This window comes from Podarcis gaigeae, assembly GCF_964106915.1.
Source record: "Podarcis gaigeae genome assembly, chromosome: 5".
NCBI classification, from domain to species: Eukaryota; Metazoa; Chordata; class Lepidosauria; order Squamata; family Lacertidae; genus Podarcis; species Podarcis gaigeae.
This window is the reverse complement of record NC_139681.1, coordinates 32,366,474-32,382,804: the sequence shown is the minus strand read 5'-3', so window position 1 is coordinate 32,382,804 and position 16,331 is coordinate 32,366,474. Positions and strand designations below refer to the sequence as shown.

General features: G+C 45.6%; 1 protein-coding gene across 1 annotated transcript in view; it reads left to right on the top strand.

Moving 5' to 3' along the window:
* Positions 1–1,863: 1,863 nt before the first annotated feature.
* Positions 1,864–16,331, top strand: part of SGPL1 (sphingosine-1-phosphate lyase 1) — a 32,701-nt gene continuing 18,233 nt past the window's right edge. Inside the window, exons 1-3 of the mRNA XM_083740710.1 lie at positions 1,864–2,508; positions 14,312–14,477; positions 16,103–16,170. Of these exons, the coding sequence (XP_083596836.1) occupies positions 2,506–2,508; positions 14,312–14,477; positions 16,103–16,170 (237 nt within the window). The 5' untranslated portion in view covers positions 1,864–2,505. The remainder of the gene's footprint in view (positions 2,509–14,311; positions 14,478–16,102; positions 16,171–16,331) is intronic.

Here is a 16,331-nt window from a genome sequence, read left to right as displayed (position 1 = left end):
ACAAGCTTAACTCTGTAGGACTCCTTTCAAGTTAGCTTCCTACAACAGAAAAGGAGTTTTGCACATGCAAAAATTATTGATTTACACTGAATGACTGAAAACCTTAAACCATAGGCACTCTTGCATAGGAATAGTGGGAAAAGGCAACATAGTTCCTGCAACATCAATTGCATTAAAACATTTCTTATAAGATTTTGCAGCATGTATTCTTTGTAATAGAGGACCCTCCGAACAACCAAAGAGTAAGCATGTAACACATGGGTAGGCAAATTAAGGCCCGGGAGCCGGATCCGGCCTAATTGCCTTCTAAATCTGGCCCATGGATGGTCCGAGAATCAGTGTGCTTTTACATGAGCAGAATGTGTCCTTTTATTTAAAATGCATCTCTGGGTTTTTTGTGGGGCATAGGAATTCATTTTTTTCCCCAAAATATAGTCCGGCCCCCCACAAGGTCTGAGGGACAGCCCCCTACTGAAGGTTTGCTGACCCCTGAGTAACAAATATTTTATAGAACCTCCAGTTCAAGAGAATATTTGTGCATACAGCTGGTGTCAAGAAACTGAGTTTTTCCCTTGTGTCACTGAATACAGGGAGAAAAAGAAATCTCAGACATGAATCCAAAGCTTTGCGCTTGATCAACAGGGTGATTTGTGATGTCTTTGATGAAAACAGAGAAAAACTTAGGACGGAAGAGAAGTTTGGTCAGAGACAAGCTGGATTTCAGGTGTCAATGAAACACCTGAACACAAAATGTCAGACACAAATGGAGACCTAAGATTTGGTGGAAAGCTCTAGGTGGTATGGAAAGCCACAAACTCTGATGTTGTCCCCCAGGTGTAGTGAGAAGAGAAAGAAGAGGATTAAGAACAGATCCTAAGAGTTCCTAATGGAAAGAAAGAAACTACAAAACGTTTCACCTTGTGGTGACAGTAATCACTGAGCAATTAAAGAGGTAGGAAAAGAACCAGCAGGGGACAGTCAAAGTATCTCTGGAGCAGAGACTCCTTACAAAACAAAAAGGAGTTGGAAGTGAGGTGATTGGTAATAGGGCAGTTTCTGTGGGGTGCAGTGGGTGGAAGGTGGATTGCAATGGATCATAATCATTGGTAGGACAGTTTCTGGGGAGTTGCACGGGGTGGAAGCTAGTTAGTAACAGGCCAAGAGCATGAAGTCGACAGCAAGGAATAAGTGGCATACTCCAGGGAGTTTGGAAGTAAAGAACAGAAATGTATTTACTTCATTAGAGTGATGGTGGATTTTTCCTCTCTTTTCCTTTCTTAATGCGGGAAATGGTGGTGTATTTGAAAAACACTATATACAGTAGTTAGTCTGAAGTGGGCAAAAGGATAGTACTGTAGTGGTAATTTTGGAGTCTCTGTGGTACTTAAGACAACATTCATGCTGGTAGTAGCCATGTTAGCCTGTAACAGCCAAACCAACAAAGTGTCTGCTAACACCTTAAACCCTCTCACGTTTATTTGAGCATGTCTTCCTGGGTCAGAGAGGCTACCTTGTCAGGTGCATGCAGTGCGGTCTTTAGCATTTCGGGTCATCACCTCTCCCCACTTTCCTAAGCAGAAAATTGACAAATCATGGAGGATAAGGTTATGCCAAGCACAACCTCCAGTATCGGAAAACATGCTCACGAGTGGGAGCAAGCGCTGTTGCTGTCAGGTCATGTTTGTTTATTATCCTTTTATTGTATTTAGACCCCACTTTTCCTCCAAGAAGTTCAAGGGAGCATAGTTCCCTTTACTCTCCAAATTATCCTCAAAACAAGACAAGTCTATGAGGGGTAGGCTGAGAAGAGAGGCAGCCACCGGCCTACGGGTGAGCTTTCCCGGCAGAGTGAGCCTTTGAACCCGGGTCTCCCTCCGACCCACTCTAACCCCTACCCCACCCTGGCTCTAGCAGGCCGCGGTGAGATGTGTCTTCGTTCTGCTCTAGCCAGCGCTTCCCCTCGCGCGCCAAAGGCTCCCCTTGCAGCTGCGTCCCCTGCCCGCTTCGCTTTCGCCCGAGCCAGGGGCAAAGCGAGCGTGCGGCTCCGCGGCCTTTGGACCCAGCGGGTCTGCGGCAGAGGGCGCTGTGATTGCCAAGGCCTGTGGCGAGCGAGCGAGCTACTCGAGGCGGAGGCTGCGAGGGCGCCTAGGCCTGCTTCCGGGCCGGCACCCGGAGAGGCGCGCGGTGGCGCTTCTTGCAATCACAGCCGCGCCGGAGCGAAAGAGGGCGGCGGCGGCGGCGGCGGCGACTCCTCTCTCTCCTGCCCTCCTGTCCGCCCTCTCCTTCTCCCTCTCGCTCTCTGTCCAGTCACGCGCAAAGAGAGGCAGGCTGGGGTGGATCTGCGGGCGGCCGCTCTCCGCCTCCTCCTTTTTTTTGCAAAGCCCAGCTCTCCGCCCGACGCTCAGGCCGATTTAGTTGAGCAACACAAACAACAGCAGTAGCAACAGCAGCGTCCCTCGCTGACCCCGCGCGTGCAAAGGCTGCCCGGAGAGGCTGTGGAGAATCATGGTGAGTGTTTGTGTCGTCCCCGCAGCTCCTCTCTGGTTTTGTTTCACTTATTTGGGGGACCCGCCGGACGAGGAGGTGCTGGTGGCGCGCGCGCGGCTCCTTCCTCTCCATCACTTCTCGGGTCCCCTGCTCCAGTTTCGTCAAACTTTCGCTCCGCTTTCCCCGTTCCCCGCGCTCCCCCACTCCAGGGGAAACTTCTCCGGAGCCCCTCTCGCTCCCGGGAGTAGTAGACACGGCACTTTGGCACCCTCTCGTGTGCACACGCGTAGCCCGCGGGGGTCGACCCGTGTGGTGGGGCGCCGAGGGGAGCGTCGGGAGAGAAGGAGCCCAACCACTAGGCGCTTGGGCCGTCTCCTCTAAACAGTGCGCCGAGGTGGCGGCGCTAGGTAGGTAGGCAGGGGGATATAATTAATGCCAAGCCAGGAACCAACTTTTCCAAGGTCAGGTTGGGATGGTGGGGCAAGTGAGCGAGACGTCGTCGGATACCACACCCCCCCCCCCCATTTCGAATGGGATGCAGTACGGATTTTCTGCTTGGGGGTCTTTCAGTCTTATCTGTTCATAAGCTCAGCCAGTCTCAGGACCTACCCTCCCCACCCCCATCACTATGTTTTGCAGATCAGTCTGAGGGACGGTCTACCCCTTGGGTGGGGAACCTGCGGTCCTTTGGTGGGCTGCATTTGCCATTAGTGTTTATGGATGATGGTATTTGTAGTCCTCTCGCATGTGGAAGGCCACAGGTTCCCCTATCCTTGGTCTCCTCCCGCCGCCCACCCTCTCCCCTTATAAAACAAAGTACTGGACTTCTCTATGGGTCTTATTCATCTCCCTGTTTCCAGATTGATCTCAAAGCCTGGCGTTAGCTTTTCCTTGCTGAACTCGCTCCCCGTAATGCTTTTGTGCTTTGCTCTCTTAGATCTCTGGATAACTTCCCTGTTTGTCTTTCCTGTTTTCTCTCCACAACTCTCTCTCTCTCACTCTTTCTCTCTCTTTCCCTCCCTCCCTCTCTCCACTCCATCTGCTTCCCCCTTACCTAATGGTAAATAGGAAAGTACCCAGACTGGGGAAGTGGTTAGATGGGCACCCTGCGTGTGTTTGGTAATAAAACAAAAGCTTGTGAGTGGAGAATGGAATGGAACAGATTACTTTCTCAGTAGAGAGTTTACAAAACAGGAAGTGAAGGGGGGCGGGCAGATAAAAGTGGCCTGCCCTAAATATCCTTTAAAAAACAGAATACTTTAAATGTATCCTTTTCAAGAGAGTCTTTCTGGGGAATATCTTGAGTTAGCCCACGCTGGTTTCCCTGCTCCATTCTAAAAGCTTGGCTGAAAGGCAGAGATTATTACCCTGAAAAGGCTAAGGGCTTGATGGTTGAAACTGGTGTTTTTGCATGGGCAGAAAACCAACTATTGTGCCTAGCTTGGTACTTGGTAGAAAAGAAAAAGGCTGCTTTTCATATTCTTTTTGGGGTTGTTTTCTCCATAGTTGTACAGCAAAGTCTATTGTGTGAACTTGTAGCACGGCAGCTGCACTTTTGGTGATTCCTGCTTTTGACGTATCAATTGGCCCCCTCCCAGAAAAATCACGGCAGAGTGTACCCATAAATTTCTGCTGTGCACAACACACTACTCTTTCCTCAGATGACTGAGTGCCCAAAGAGGATTGCATCCATCAGGATTAGGCAACCCCCCCCCCAAAAGAGCCTAGGGGGCCATTGGTCAGGGTTCACATGCTGGCAGTGGGCAGAGCTCATGGTGGGTGGGGCCAGAATGAAAAGTGGGCATGGCAACATCTTTTCTCCCACCTGTAGGCCCAAAGGTTGTCCATAGGTGAATATAGAGAATTAACATTGGTCACTATGTGATATTATGGCAGTGGACAAAACTGTACTGTAACTTTTTAATAAATGGATTTTTAAAAAACAAACTAACTAACAAACACAACATCAATCCTAAATCCTGCTGAGTGTTTTATGTTGCCAGTTGTAGCTTCCCACTGTATGTATGCAGGGGGAAATGGTTGCATGCATTTAGTACATGTGACCTTGTACACAGGTTTTTTTGTCCAGAGGTGATACCTGTGCAGGACACCGACCATATGTGAATCAGTTCTCGAATATGGGCTGAGTTTGGGCATGTGGTAAAAATGATCCAGGCCTTGTCCTATGTCGAAATCCTTCTTTTTAAAATGCAGCCTGACATGTTGTGGCGAAGGATGGTCGAGCAGAGGTGTGATCACATCATTCCACACTGCAAATGTGGCAGTTGCATGCTGTCACTTCTCTGCATGTCCAACTGTTGCGTACAATCCAGGGTGGATAAAAATCAGTAATTAAAAAATAATAATCAAAGAAATCGGATTTTTTAAAAATTTAAATCGGATTTTTAAAATAAAATACTTTTGGAGGAAAAATCTTTCTAAAGATAGTTTTCTGTTTAAGTTACATTATAGTCCAAAGGTTGTTCATCAGGAAATAAGGATTTGTTTTAAGTTTTTCATATATGCTAAAACTCAGCCTAAGTTGTTTTTTTTAAAAATTGTTTAACTGCATCAGTTAACAAACATAGATACATATGCTATAATGCTATTGTTTTAGTTAAATAAATTGTTTAAATTGTTATTAAGGAAATTATTATTTTTCTCCTTCCAATAAAGTATAGTAGAAAAGTTGTCCAAATATAAACAGTTAACTATGTATTTCTAATAATATAACCAAATAAGTAATTTTTGATATAACTGTAAAAACTACTCTGAAAATTTATTATTCCAAAAATGAAACCTTCATCTGGTTGTAAATATTAAGATTATACCAGCAAGAATGAGCCTTTCTGTAAAAAAAAAATGATTTAAATCAAGTCTTACTGACTAGTGATTTAAATCAGATCTTACTGACTAGTGATTTAAATTGTGATTTAAATCAAATCCACCCTGATACAATCCATGCTCATGAGACTCACCATCTGTTTTTAATAGTGCCTAAAAGTTTAAGACTGTGCATGAATTTGCTCCAGTGATGTGAGGTGAAAAATTTGACCCCCCCCTTTTATAAATTTGTGACAATTAATGGATACTAATTGAAATTATGATATTAGGTAAGCTTGGCCATTTCAGTGCTTTTAGCTTTGATTAATAAAGGCAAGTAGAATCAACATGAGAAATTAGATTATTCCCTAAGCAGTGGTGTTCAGCCAGTTCAACTGGGGCGCCTTGAATGATGGCCAGGGGTGCTGCGGGCAACACTGGCCTCTATCCCTCTTTCCTTCCCTCCCTCCTGATGCCTTCTTGTGTCTCCCAAAGGCTTGCAGAGCTGTTTGTTGCAGCAGCCCTGGCTACAAGCTTCCCAGATGAATGGTGCCTCTTGGCCATGGGGTTCTGGTTGCCAGGAGCTGAGGCAGCCTCGGAGTAAGCAAGCAAGCAAGCAAGCAAGCAAGCAAGCAAGCAAGCAAGGGATTCAGCCCGCCTGCCTGCCAGGCCTTGCTGTTGGGAATGGACAAAGTCCCAGGCCCCTGTGGGGCAGTGTGAGGAGGCACCTCTCTTTGGGGCAGGGGGGCAGCAGTGGCTGCCTGGAGGACTCTCAAGGAGAGGAGGCTGAGGAAGCACTCCACAAGGGAACGTGTTTGAAAAAACTCTGCAGGCAAGGGGTGACATAACTGGGCTCCTGAGCCCCACAGGGATACTGCAGAAAGAATGTACAGTTCTTTGGTTAAAGACAGTACTTTGGGTTAAAGACGCTTCAGGTTAAATCTTTTCAGGTTGCGTTCCACGGCGACCCGGAAGTACCGGAAAGGGTTACTTCTGGGTTTCGCCACTCACGCATGCGCAGTCGCTCAAAATGACGTCACACGTATGCACAGAAGCGGTGAATCACAGCACACGCAGACGCAGGTTGCGTTCTGCTCAGGTTGTGAACGGGGCTCCAGAACGGATCCCGTTCGCATCCAGAGGTACCACTGTAGTTGATCAAGGGACCCATGGACTCAAAAAAAAAAACCACCCCTCTGCTCTCCTGTGCATGTTACCCTATGCAGATTACTCCATTTTCCCCTGGAAAACACGTATTACTTATCTTCCATAAATCAAAATGCCCTCCTTTTCAGGTTCAGGGTAAACCTCAAAAAGAGTGAACACTGAGACATCTTGGAAAGCAACAGTTGTTTTTCATTATTCTGATTTTTCTTAACAATAGATAAAGAAGTCACTTTAAGCATCTAGTCATGGATATAGCTGAAGTCCCACACAGTGTAGGATATGCAACAACTAGTGGATAAGCAGAACATACCTGTATCAAAATACACATCCACCCAATTTATTGGGACATGGATGAGTGTTGTGGTGGGAATCCAGACATGCATCTGTGATGGCCGCATGTGGGATCAGGCCCAGAATGACTATATTTTCAGTACTCAGTAGTGATCTTTAACATCTAAGGGAGATAAAACACACAAATAGGCTTTGTAAATCAGTAGGACTCAGCTGTTTCCAAGCATGTCTCCTTCTTTCTCCCCCCCCCCCCGCCCCATCCTATTCTAGACATACATTTCTGAGATCTCCTCTCTTATTAGTCCTCATTTACAGTTCTTTTCATTTGTAGTGTTCACATGTTCACATGGATCTTTCATGTGGTTTGTCTTTATTTCAGACTGTCTCAAAGCTTTCCCACTGCGGTTTGTTGTTAATTTACATAGCTTCTTCATCTATTCAGGAATATATGAGCTTGCAGTTTAGATCAAGGAGCACCACACAATGTACACAGAATTGCGGGTCTTCAGCTTGGCTATATATCATATCAATGAAAAACAAAACAAATTATACGTTTGCAACATTCTTTTATCACAGACTCCTACCAGTCTGGGCTGATTTTTCATACTGTAGGTCAAAAATGCAGTAAGGTTCCTTAGGGTATATAGGAATTGAGCAAGAAAGCAGGCATGCCTTGAATTTTATCTATAGTGATCTCGTTGTCACTAAGAAAGCAAACCTGTTTATGGACTGTGTTACTTTAGTCTTCAAGTTGAGGCTCACAGAGCTGAATATATATTTCCCTGCACAAAGAATGCTAGCATGTCAGGCTGAAGAGTTCTAACTTAAATCTTCTCCCTGACAGGTCAGCTTTCTTTGTTTTGAACTTTCTTGTGTGAATATACTTTACAGTGTGATAAAATGGCATAGCCCAGACTGCAGGTTCTCTGTTTTGGTGAGAACTGCATTTCTCTGAAGAATCTGCATTTGAAGAGCAGGGACTTTAATGGCCTCTGGAATTTTGGATCTTCAGAAACTGTCTTTGTTCTTCAGGGTGTATCTGCATTCTTAAACCACGGCATTGCTTCTAATTCTTTCCAACTTGCTAATTGGAAACCACTGAAATACCTCTTGTTAGACAATTTTTGTTTGTTAAAAAAGTACAGGCAACTGTTGGAGTTGAGGTTGCTCTTAATAAGAGTTGGAGTGGTATGAGGGGATACAGAAGATGTCCTCAAATTAGAAGACTAGTAAAGAGAATACATAATCATTAATATTGCTTAGATCATGGGTAGGCAGACTAAGGCCCAGGGGCCGGATCTGGCCCAATTGCCTTCTAAATCAGGCCCGCGGGCGGTCCAGGAAACAGCGTGTTTTTACATGAGTAGAATGTGTCCTTTTATGTAAACTGCATCTCTGGGTTATTTGTGGGGCATAGGAATTCATTCATTCCCCCCCCCCAAATAGTCCGGCCCCCCACAAGGTCTGAGGGACAGTGGACCGGCCCCCTGCTGAAAAAGTTTGCTGACCCCTGATCTAGATGATGCCGCAGCACTGATAAGCTGATGAAAGGCAGTTTACTATCCCAGAGGCTACCGGGGACTCTGTGACAAAGTTGAGTCAAAGAGTAACCCCAGATTGCAATTTTGATCCTTTCTGGGTATACAAACAAACCCATTTCTGACTCCTGTTTTGTCATGCAGATCATTACTGGTTTCACATACTTGTTCAGTACTCGCTTTGCCTCACCTGAACGCCCTGAAAAAGATAGAGAAAGGGTGTTTAGTGTTGTCAGCATACATGGAGACACCTTGTTCTGTGTCCCTGAGTAGCTTATCCCAGCAGTTTCAAACAAATGTTAAAGAGGATTAACTTTCAGTTGCTAGTTGGAATACCCAGGGAGATGGTTTGGGAGGTTGTCCAGAACCAGGTGGTTCGTTTTTTGCATGCCATCAGCAGTTATGTTGTGTAATGGTGGTGTAAGGAGAAGTAGCAATAAAAGCTGGGGGGGGGGGGTTCCTGTTAAGGAGCATAGCTGCAAAGTAGAGGCTTGTTATCTCTTGTACTCTGGTAGAAGACACAAGCTTAGCAGGTTCTAATCTTCAGATCCGTATTATATAAGCATCCTGATAAAGAGCAGATAGAACAGTTCATGCTGAACTTCAAACCTCTGTTAAAAAAAAAGGGAACATGAACCTCTCTTGGATAAGAAGCACCTCTGCATAAGACAAAAAAGGGATTGCTTGGCTGGCTTTCTTTGTTCCTCTTTCGAAAGGCTTCGGATAATGAAAAATGCATGCAGCTTACTTGCTGCGGCCTAATAAAGTAGGCTTATGTACCGTATTTTTCCTTCTATAACACGCAGATTTTTTCTTCTAAAAAGGAAGGGAAAATGTCTGTGCGTGTTATAGAGCGAATGTGTGGTCCCTGGAGCCGAAAAATCATGCAAAAATCAAATCGCGGCGCTGCACGCTGCACGGAGAAGCGAAACCTGAAAAGAGGAAGCAGCTGCTTTCCTGCATTCTGCCTCAGGGTCTTACTGCCCACCCCCTCTGTTTCGTTGCTGTGTTTGCTGAAACGGAACAAAGAGCAGGGAAAGCCCCTCCCCTCCAGGCAAGCTCCGGTGCTGCTGCGGGAGAGGGAGAGAGAGGGGGAAGGGGGAGAGAGAGGGGGGAGGGGGAGGGAGAGAGAGAGGGGGGAGGGAGAGAGAGAGGGGGAGGGAGGGAGGGAGGGAGGGAGGGAGGGAGGGAGGGAGAGAGAGAGAGAGAGAGAGAGAGAGAGAGAGAGAGAGATGGATGGATGGCTGGCTGGCTTGGGTGGGGGGAAACTTTTGCCTTTCTTTCCTCCCTCCCGTTAAATCCCTCTCCTGCATTCTTAGCCAGCTGCTTCTCTGCACACCCCTCTAATGCCCCTTCTTTGTTTTTCCTTCGCTCCCCACTTAAAATGTGGTTACAAAGCATGGATCCTCAGGATCTTTGCATTGGGTCACCCCAAATTCACCATCAGATCACATAGCATGTCCATGGCTACAGCCTGCACCAAAAAAATCACGCACCCACTGTTGCCTGGGGCTGCAATGGTGCAAAAATGTGGTTAAAAAGCATGGATCCACAGGGATTCTCAGGATTTTGGCATTGGGTCACCCCAAATTCACCATCAGATCACATAGCATGCCCATGGCTACAGCCTGCCCCCCCAAAATCACGCACCCACTGTTGCCTGGGGCTGCAATGGTGCAAAAATGTGGTTAAAAAGCATGGATCCACAGGAATTCTCAGGATTTTGGCATTGGGTCACCCCAAATTCACCATCAGATCACATAGCATGCCCATGGCTACAGCCTGCCCCCCCAAAATCACGCACCCACTGTTGCCTGGGGCTGCAATGGTGCAAAAATGTGGTTAAAAAGCATGGATCCACAGGAATTCTCAGGATTTTTGCATTGGGTCAGCCCAAATTCACCATCAGATCACATGTCTGTGGCCACAGCATGAAGCACAAAAATGATACATCCACTGTTTCATTCAGAATGTTTTTTCCCTTGTTTTCCTCCTCTAAAAACGATGTGCGTGTTATGGTCAGGTGCGTGTTATAGAGCGAAAAATACGGTATATATGCATTGATATGGAAGTAGAAATTACTTACCGTCTATAAGCATTACTTACCGTATTACTTACCGAGTATAAGCCGACCTGAATATAAGCCGAGGCACCTAATTTTACCACAAAAAACTGGGGAAACGTATTGAGTATAAGCCAGTTATACCACACCACAAACCTCCTGGTGGGCTGGAGTGCGTGTGTGTGCGCGTGCATGCGCACAAAGCAGAGGCGGCTTCTCTTTCCCCCCCAGCCCCTCCCGTGCCCCTGCCTACCTAGGGTGCTGCCAAGAGGCTGGTGGCAGCAGCAGTGGAGGAGGAAGAAGGAGCAACCCGAAAGGGACCCTCACTCGAGTATAAGCCATGGGGGGCTTTTTCAGCATAAAATATGTGCTGAAAAAGTCAGCTTATACTCAAGTATATACGGTAAGTCAGATATGCACCTGCAAGTAAACAAATGCATAGGGATTGAAGTGGCAGGCAGGGGAAGAGGGGAGTTGTGAAACTTCTGTATTTCGACATGTTAGCAACATAGGAACCTGCCGTCCGCCAAGTCAAGACCATTGTCTCATCTTGCTGAGCATTGTCTACACCAGAGGTAGAGAACCTGTGAGACTCCAGATACTGGAATACAATTCCCATGCTCCCCGGCCATTGGCCTTGTTGGTGGGGCTGATGGGAGTTGGAGTCCAACAACACCTGGAGGGCTACAGGTTCCCTGACCCTGGTCAACGCTGACTACCAGTGGCTCTCCAAAGCTTTGGACAGTCCTTATCTTGCCAGCTGGTGATGTCAGGAACTGGATGTGTTGAGGAGAGAAAGAAGAACAGCTGCTGGAATGTATAATGGCTCATGGTATCATATTAATGATTGCTGAGGATCATTCTAGACCAGCCTCCTGCAATGCAGGAATAAGCAGCTACCCCATACGGGGATCGAACCTGCAACCTTGGCATTATCAGCACCACGCTCTAACCAATGGAGCTATCCAGGCATATCTGGTTACAATAATGATTGGTGCACCAAAGTAGTGAGTCTCCCCCCCCCCCCCGTGATATGTCTCGTATTAGTTATCCATTGTTGGTACTCTTCCCACAATTCAAATTATTTCCCCTTTGAATAAAACTGTTCTGTGGCTCCTTGTAGGGCCACTGTGTTGTTGTGGCATCAACTATCAGAAGTTGCTAGTCAATAAATGTGTCAGACATCTAAGGTGTCAAGGGATCCTTCTTGTCTATAACTTCCCGTCTTCTCCGCTTCTGGGGGTGCAAATGTTAATTGCATTCATGATGTGGATGGCCCTAAAATGTGTAATGTTTTATTATGTTTTATAAATGTTGCAAGCTGCCCAGAATGGCTGGGCCAACCCAGTCAGGTGAGCGGGGTACAAATAATCAAACTATTATTATAATTAATTAATTCAGAACAAAAGCTCATTTGAATTAGACCAGAGGCATCTCCAGCCTGGCATTTTGCTTCCCATAGTGGCCTATGCAAATTCCACAAGCAGGATTCCACAGGCTTACTCACTGCATTCTGCTATTGTGCATTTCAATTAAGGCGAAAAAGCCACACCTTGGTAGGGACCTTGCTCAGAAGAAGGTTTCAAAAGTTGGATGTGGAAGAACAGGTCTGAGGAGCAGAGTGCAGCTGTGAAAATTTGTATTTTCTGCAGCGCGGCTTTAAGAGATTGGGAGCTGGATATGACAGATGTGGTTGACAAAGGACCGCAACTGTGAATTTGAAATATCAAGGGTTGGTTTCTTTAAGGGGTGTGGGCTCAAGGTTACACAGTGAGGTGGGAAAGGGAAAATGGTAGGAAGCAACACTCATCAAGTACAGTGGTACCTCTGCTTATGTAATTAATTCGTTCTGGAGGTCCGTTCTTAACCTGAAGTACCACTTTAGCTAATGGGGCCTCCCGCTGCCGCTGCGCCACCGCCGCACGATTTCTGTTTTCATCCTGAAGCAAAGTTCTTAAACCCAGGTACTATTTCTGGGTTAGCGGAGTCTGTAACCTGAAGCGTATGTAACCTGAAGCGTATGTAACCTGAGGTACCACTGTATTGAGATTGAGACTGGAAAGGCATTTCTTCAGTGCATTTGCTACAGCAGAGGTCTTCCCCCACCTTCTACTTACAACAAAAGATGTTAGGAAAAATAAAGGAAGCTTGTGTTTAAGGAGCTACGCTTTCCAGAGTTGTCCTTTGTGGGGCTGAAGTTCTGGAACCTCAAGCTGATATGGCAGATCCTGCATTGTCCATTGATGCCATTCAAAACTCACGGTGCAAGACAGCCCTGTGGAAATGAATGGGAGGCTAACTTTGCTGGAAGATGTTCCGTGTTGCTGTTGAGCTGTAATTTTAAACTTACACAGGGAGAACTTACCTTGAGGAAATCTTGGCTGATGACGAAAGCAGTTACAAAAGACACAGTCTCAAGAACAGCAAACACCGGTTAGTTTTAGTGGGAGAAACTAAACATGGATTTATCCCTGTGCGCTGGTGGTTCTTATTTTGGATTAACGGGGACTGATGGAGAGGGTTGCTGTTTTCAGATAGGATTCATTCACATGCCAGCAAAGTCAGGCGGCATAATTGAGGTTGGTTTAGTGCTCTTGTGCAACAAACATAGCCCACGGTCAGGGATGATGGGAGTTGTAGTCCAGCAACATCTGAAAGACCACAGTTTCCCCAACCCTACGCTAAATGGTTTGGGACACAGTTACCTTCAGAGCTGTCGTCCCATTTGAGCCAAAATTCTCCCTAAGATTTCCCATGGAGGCTCATTTTTGCATCTCCCTCAATATCTGAGTTGTGCTTGGTTGGGACACTTGATTGGGACACTGAGTTGTGCTTGGTTGGGACCTTCATTGTGGCCACTTCTTGACCTTGGAACCTCCTGCTGAGAAAAGCCCACCTCATCCCTCTTTGATGACTCTCCACCTCTGTGCAACATCACTTATCACTGAGCAAGGATTTTGCCTGTCCATTTTTGGGGTAAATAATTTTTATTAGTTTTCCCGATACACAAATATTGTAGCTGAGAACTTTAGAACAATAGTATTGTAGAGTTGGAAGCGACCACGAGGCTCATCTAGTCCAACCCCCGGCAATGTGGGAATCTTTTTGCCCTATGTGGGGCTCGAACTCCTGTCCCTGAGGTTAAGAGTCTCATGCTCTACCGACTGAGCTATCCTGCAGGCATCCTGCATTGTCGAACAAACAGCCATTCTTATCTATACACAAAAGAAACTGCAAAGCATACAATAACAATTTCTTTAAACACAAAGAAACCACAGGTGTATAATAGTTTGTTAGGGCTGTAATCCGGATTCAGTAATCGTAACTGAAATCAAAAGCAGAATCATAAAGCCCTCTTTACCTACAAACAAGATAAAATTGAACCAAAGTGTTATGAAATTATCCTTCTTCCTTTGGATCTTGGTAACTCAATTTGCTGCCTCCCCGGTTTTTAAATAAAGTGGTACCTCGGGTTACAGACGCTTCAGGTTACAGATGCTTCAGGTTACAGACTCTGCTAACCCGGAAGTAGTACATCAGGTTAAGAACTTTACCTCAGGATGAGAACAGAAATTGTGCGGCGGCAGCAGGAGGCCCCATTAGCTAAAGTGGTACCTCAGGTTAAGAACCGTTTCAGATTAACAACGGACCTCCAGAACAAATTAAGTTCTTAACCCCAGGTGCCACTGTACCACCTCTCTGACATGCTAATTGATGTGTTTATTTGCTGCCTCTTTTCTTCTCAATTTATTTTTTTGTATTTTATTGTTGGCGTTACTTTTGCTTCGATGGTAAAACTGCCTTGGGCATTTCTTTGAAGGGGAAGGTGGGGCTAAAACACTCATAGCAAATAAATCAACCTCACTTTCCAGCCACATTTGTTCATTCTGCCTGGGCCTTGCCCTTGCCCTCTACCTCATGGGTCCTTTGTCTTCTTTTCTAGGATGCGGTTGTTCCTTACAAAGAAATCCTTCTGCAATATTTAAACGAAACAAGAAATGTCGTGAATGCAAAGTGTGCTGGGGCTGAGCCCTGGCAACTGGTAACATCCACATTTGGGGCTACCCTCCTGGTTGTTTGGCTATACAGGTTCCTCTTCCAACAAGAAAGTAAGTGCTTTGTGCGTCTCTGATGTGAGGAATTGGGGGGTCCACTGCATTTGTGTAGCATGATGCTCTTCAAACAGGATTTCATTTTAAAAAGCCCCTGACCTTTGTGGTAGCAACGAGGTGAGGTTAGAAAGTCCCAACTAACACTTCCCCTTATTTTATTTCCAAGTCGATGGCTGTGTTTGGCCCTAAGACTAAACTATAATTTATGAGCGCTTGGCTTCTCCTCCAGTGCAGCTTCAAGGAGGAGAGCAGAAGTTTCCATTTCTCTTTAAGATTAACCACAGTTTGGTGTGTTGTCCAGATCTTAAACCGTGTTTAACCATAATATTAGTGGAAACAAGCCAGCCTGGTTTGGAGTTGGTTTGTGTCCATAATCAGAGTTAAGGATAACCACAGTTTGCTCAGGTTTAGATGCATGAGCAAGCTTTAGCTGATCTAAAACAGAAATGAAAGCTTTCAAATTTCCTGTGGCTCAGCCAGGAGAGATGGGAGGGTGTGAGCTTGAGGCTCACTCAGGTCCATTTCTCTAATGCTTTATTCCAGGGATTGGGACCACAGACGCAGGGGCTTCTTCCCTATATAGCCCTTGGGACTCCCACATTGCTTTATGATTTCATTGCGATGCCCACTGCCTTGATACTTAATGTGACCGGGCCGTATATAAATACTTCTAGAAATAAAAGGCTTAACTGTGGTTTCGTTTTGAACAGCTGGCTCGAAAATGTTCAAAGTTGGGTGTTGTAGAATAGGTCCACCAAATAAAGTTATATGTTGATAGGGTTCATGGCGAGAGAGAGAGTGTGTGCACAAGTTACGTACTCAAATGCAACAAATTCATAAATTAGCCATCACCTCTGCAGTTCAGGGTTATGGTATTGAAGAAATGTTATACTCTCTGTTGTAGGGTGTGATAGGTCTTGATATCCATGTGTGTGTGTGAGAGAGCACATGTGTCCTTGATGGAGAAAAGAAAGGTAGCATTTTAAATACAGACATGTTTGATAACACAGGCAACAAGTTGGTTCTTAGTTTAACACAAAAGCCTAGTTTTTGGCCTTCATTAGGTTCCACACCCCCTTGTTGGTATTAGTGTTTTTTCCTACAGCACATGTCCAAATGTGATCCGTGCTGCTTTCTGTGTTCATTCCATCCATAGGCTTTTGGATTGAGTTTATCCCCCCACCCCCATTGCTATGCACAGACAGGAATTCAGAAGGCTTAAGAGCATTTCCAGCTTCGCAAAGCAGACATGCATTTCATTTATATCCTTGCCCCTTCTGGTCTAAGAGCATCTGGGGAAGCTTCGCAGCTCAGAAACTTCGTGCATGCCAGCCTTCTCCTGTGTACATGCAGGGTTTTGCAATTCCCAAAGATGTGCACACGGATGTTCTTGGGATCAGTAGGGGCAATGCAAAGGTTTTGGCAACAAATTGCTGGGAACTTTGATGGCTAGAGGGCAGTGCAGGTAAGCATGCAAGAGGGGTAGAAGGCAGCTTTCTGAAGCAGGAAGCCTTCTGTACTCAAGAAGCAGGGATTCTTCTCTACCCTGGCAAATAAAAAAAAAATACATTTGGAAATTTTAGGGCTGAATAATAATTTTTTTTTTAATGTTTTCTTTCTAGGTTTAACATCACGATCTAAAAAGTGGTTCTTCAGAAATTTACGCAAATTGCCCTTTATTGGTACTATTGTAAGTTTTTAAGCATTGAGCTACTTACCTATTTAATTTGCTAGGAGGAAACATATTTATTGCTCTTTATCATTTGATGCTCGGGGGGGGGGGGGAGGGAATTAAAAGCATACCTGTCAGAAAAGAGGTCAGCTTGTTTAAAATTGAACTCAAGGCTTGAA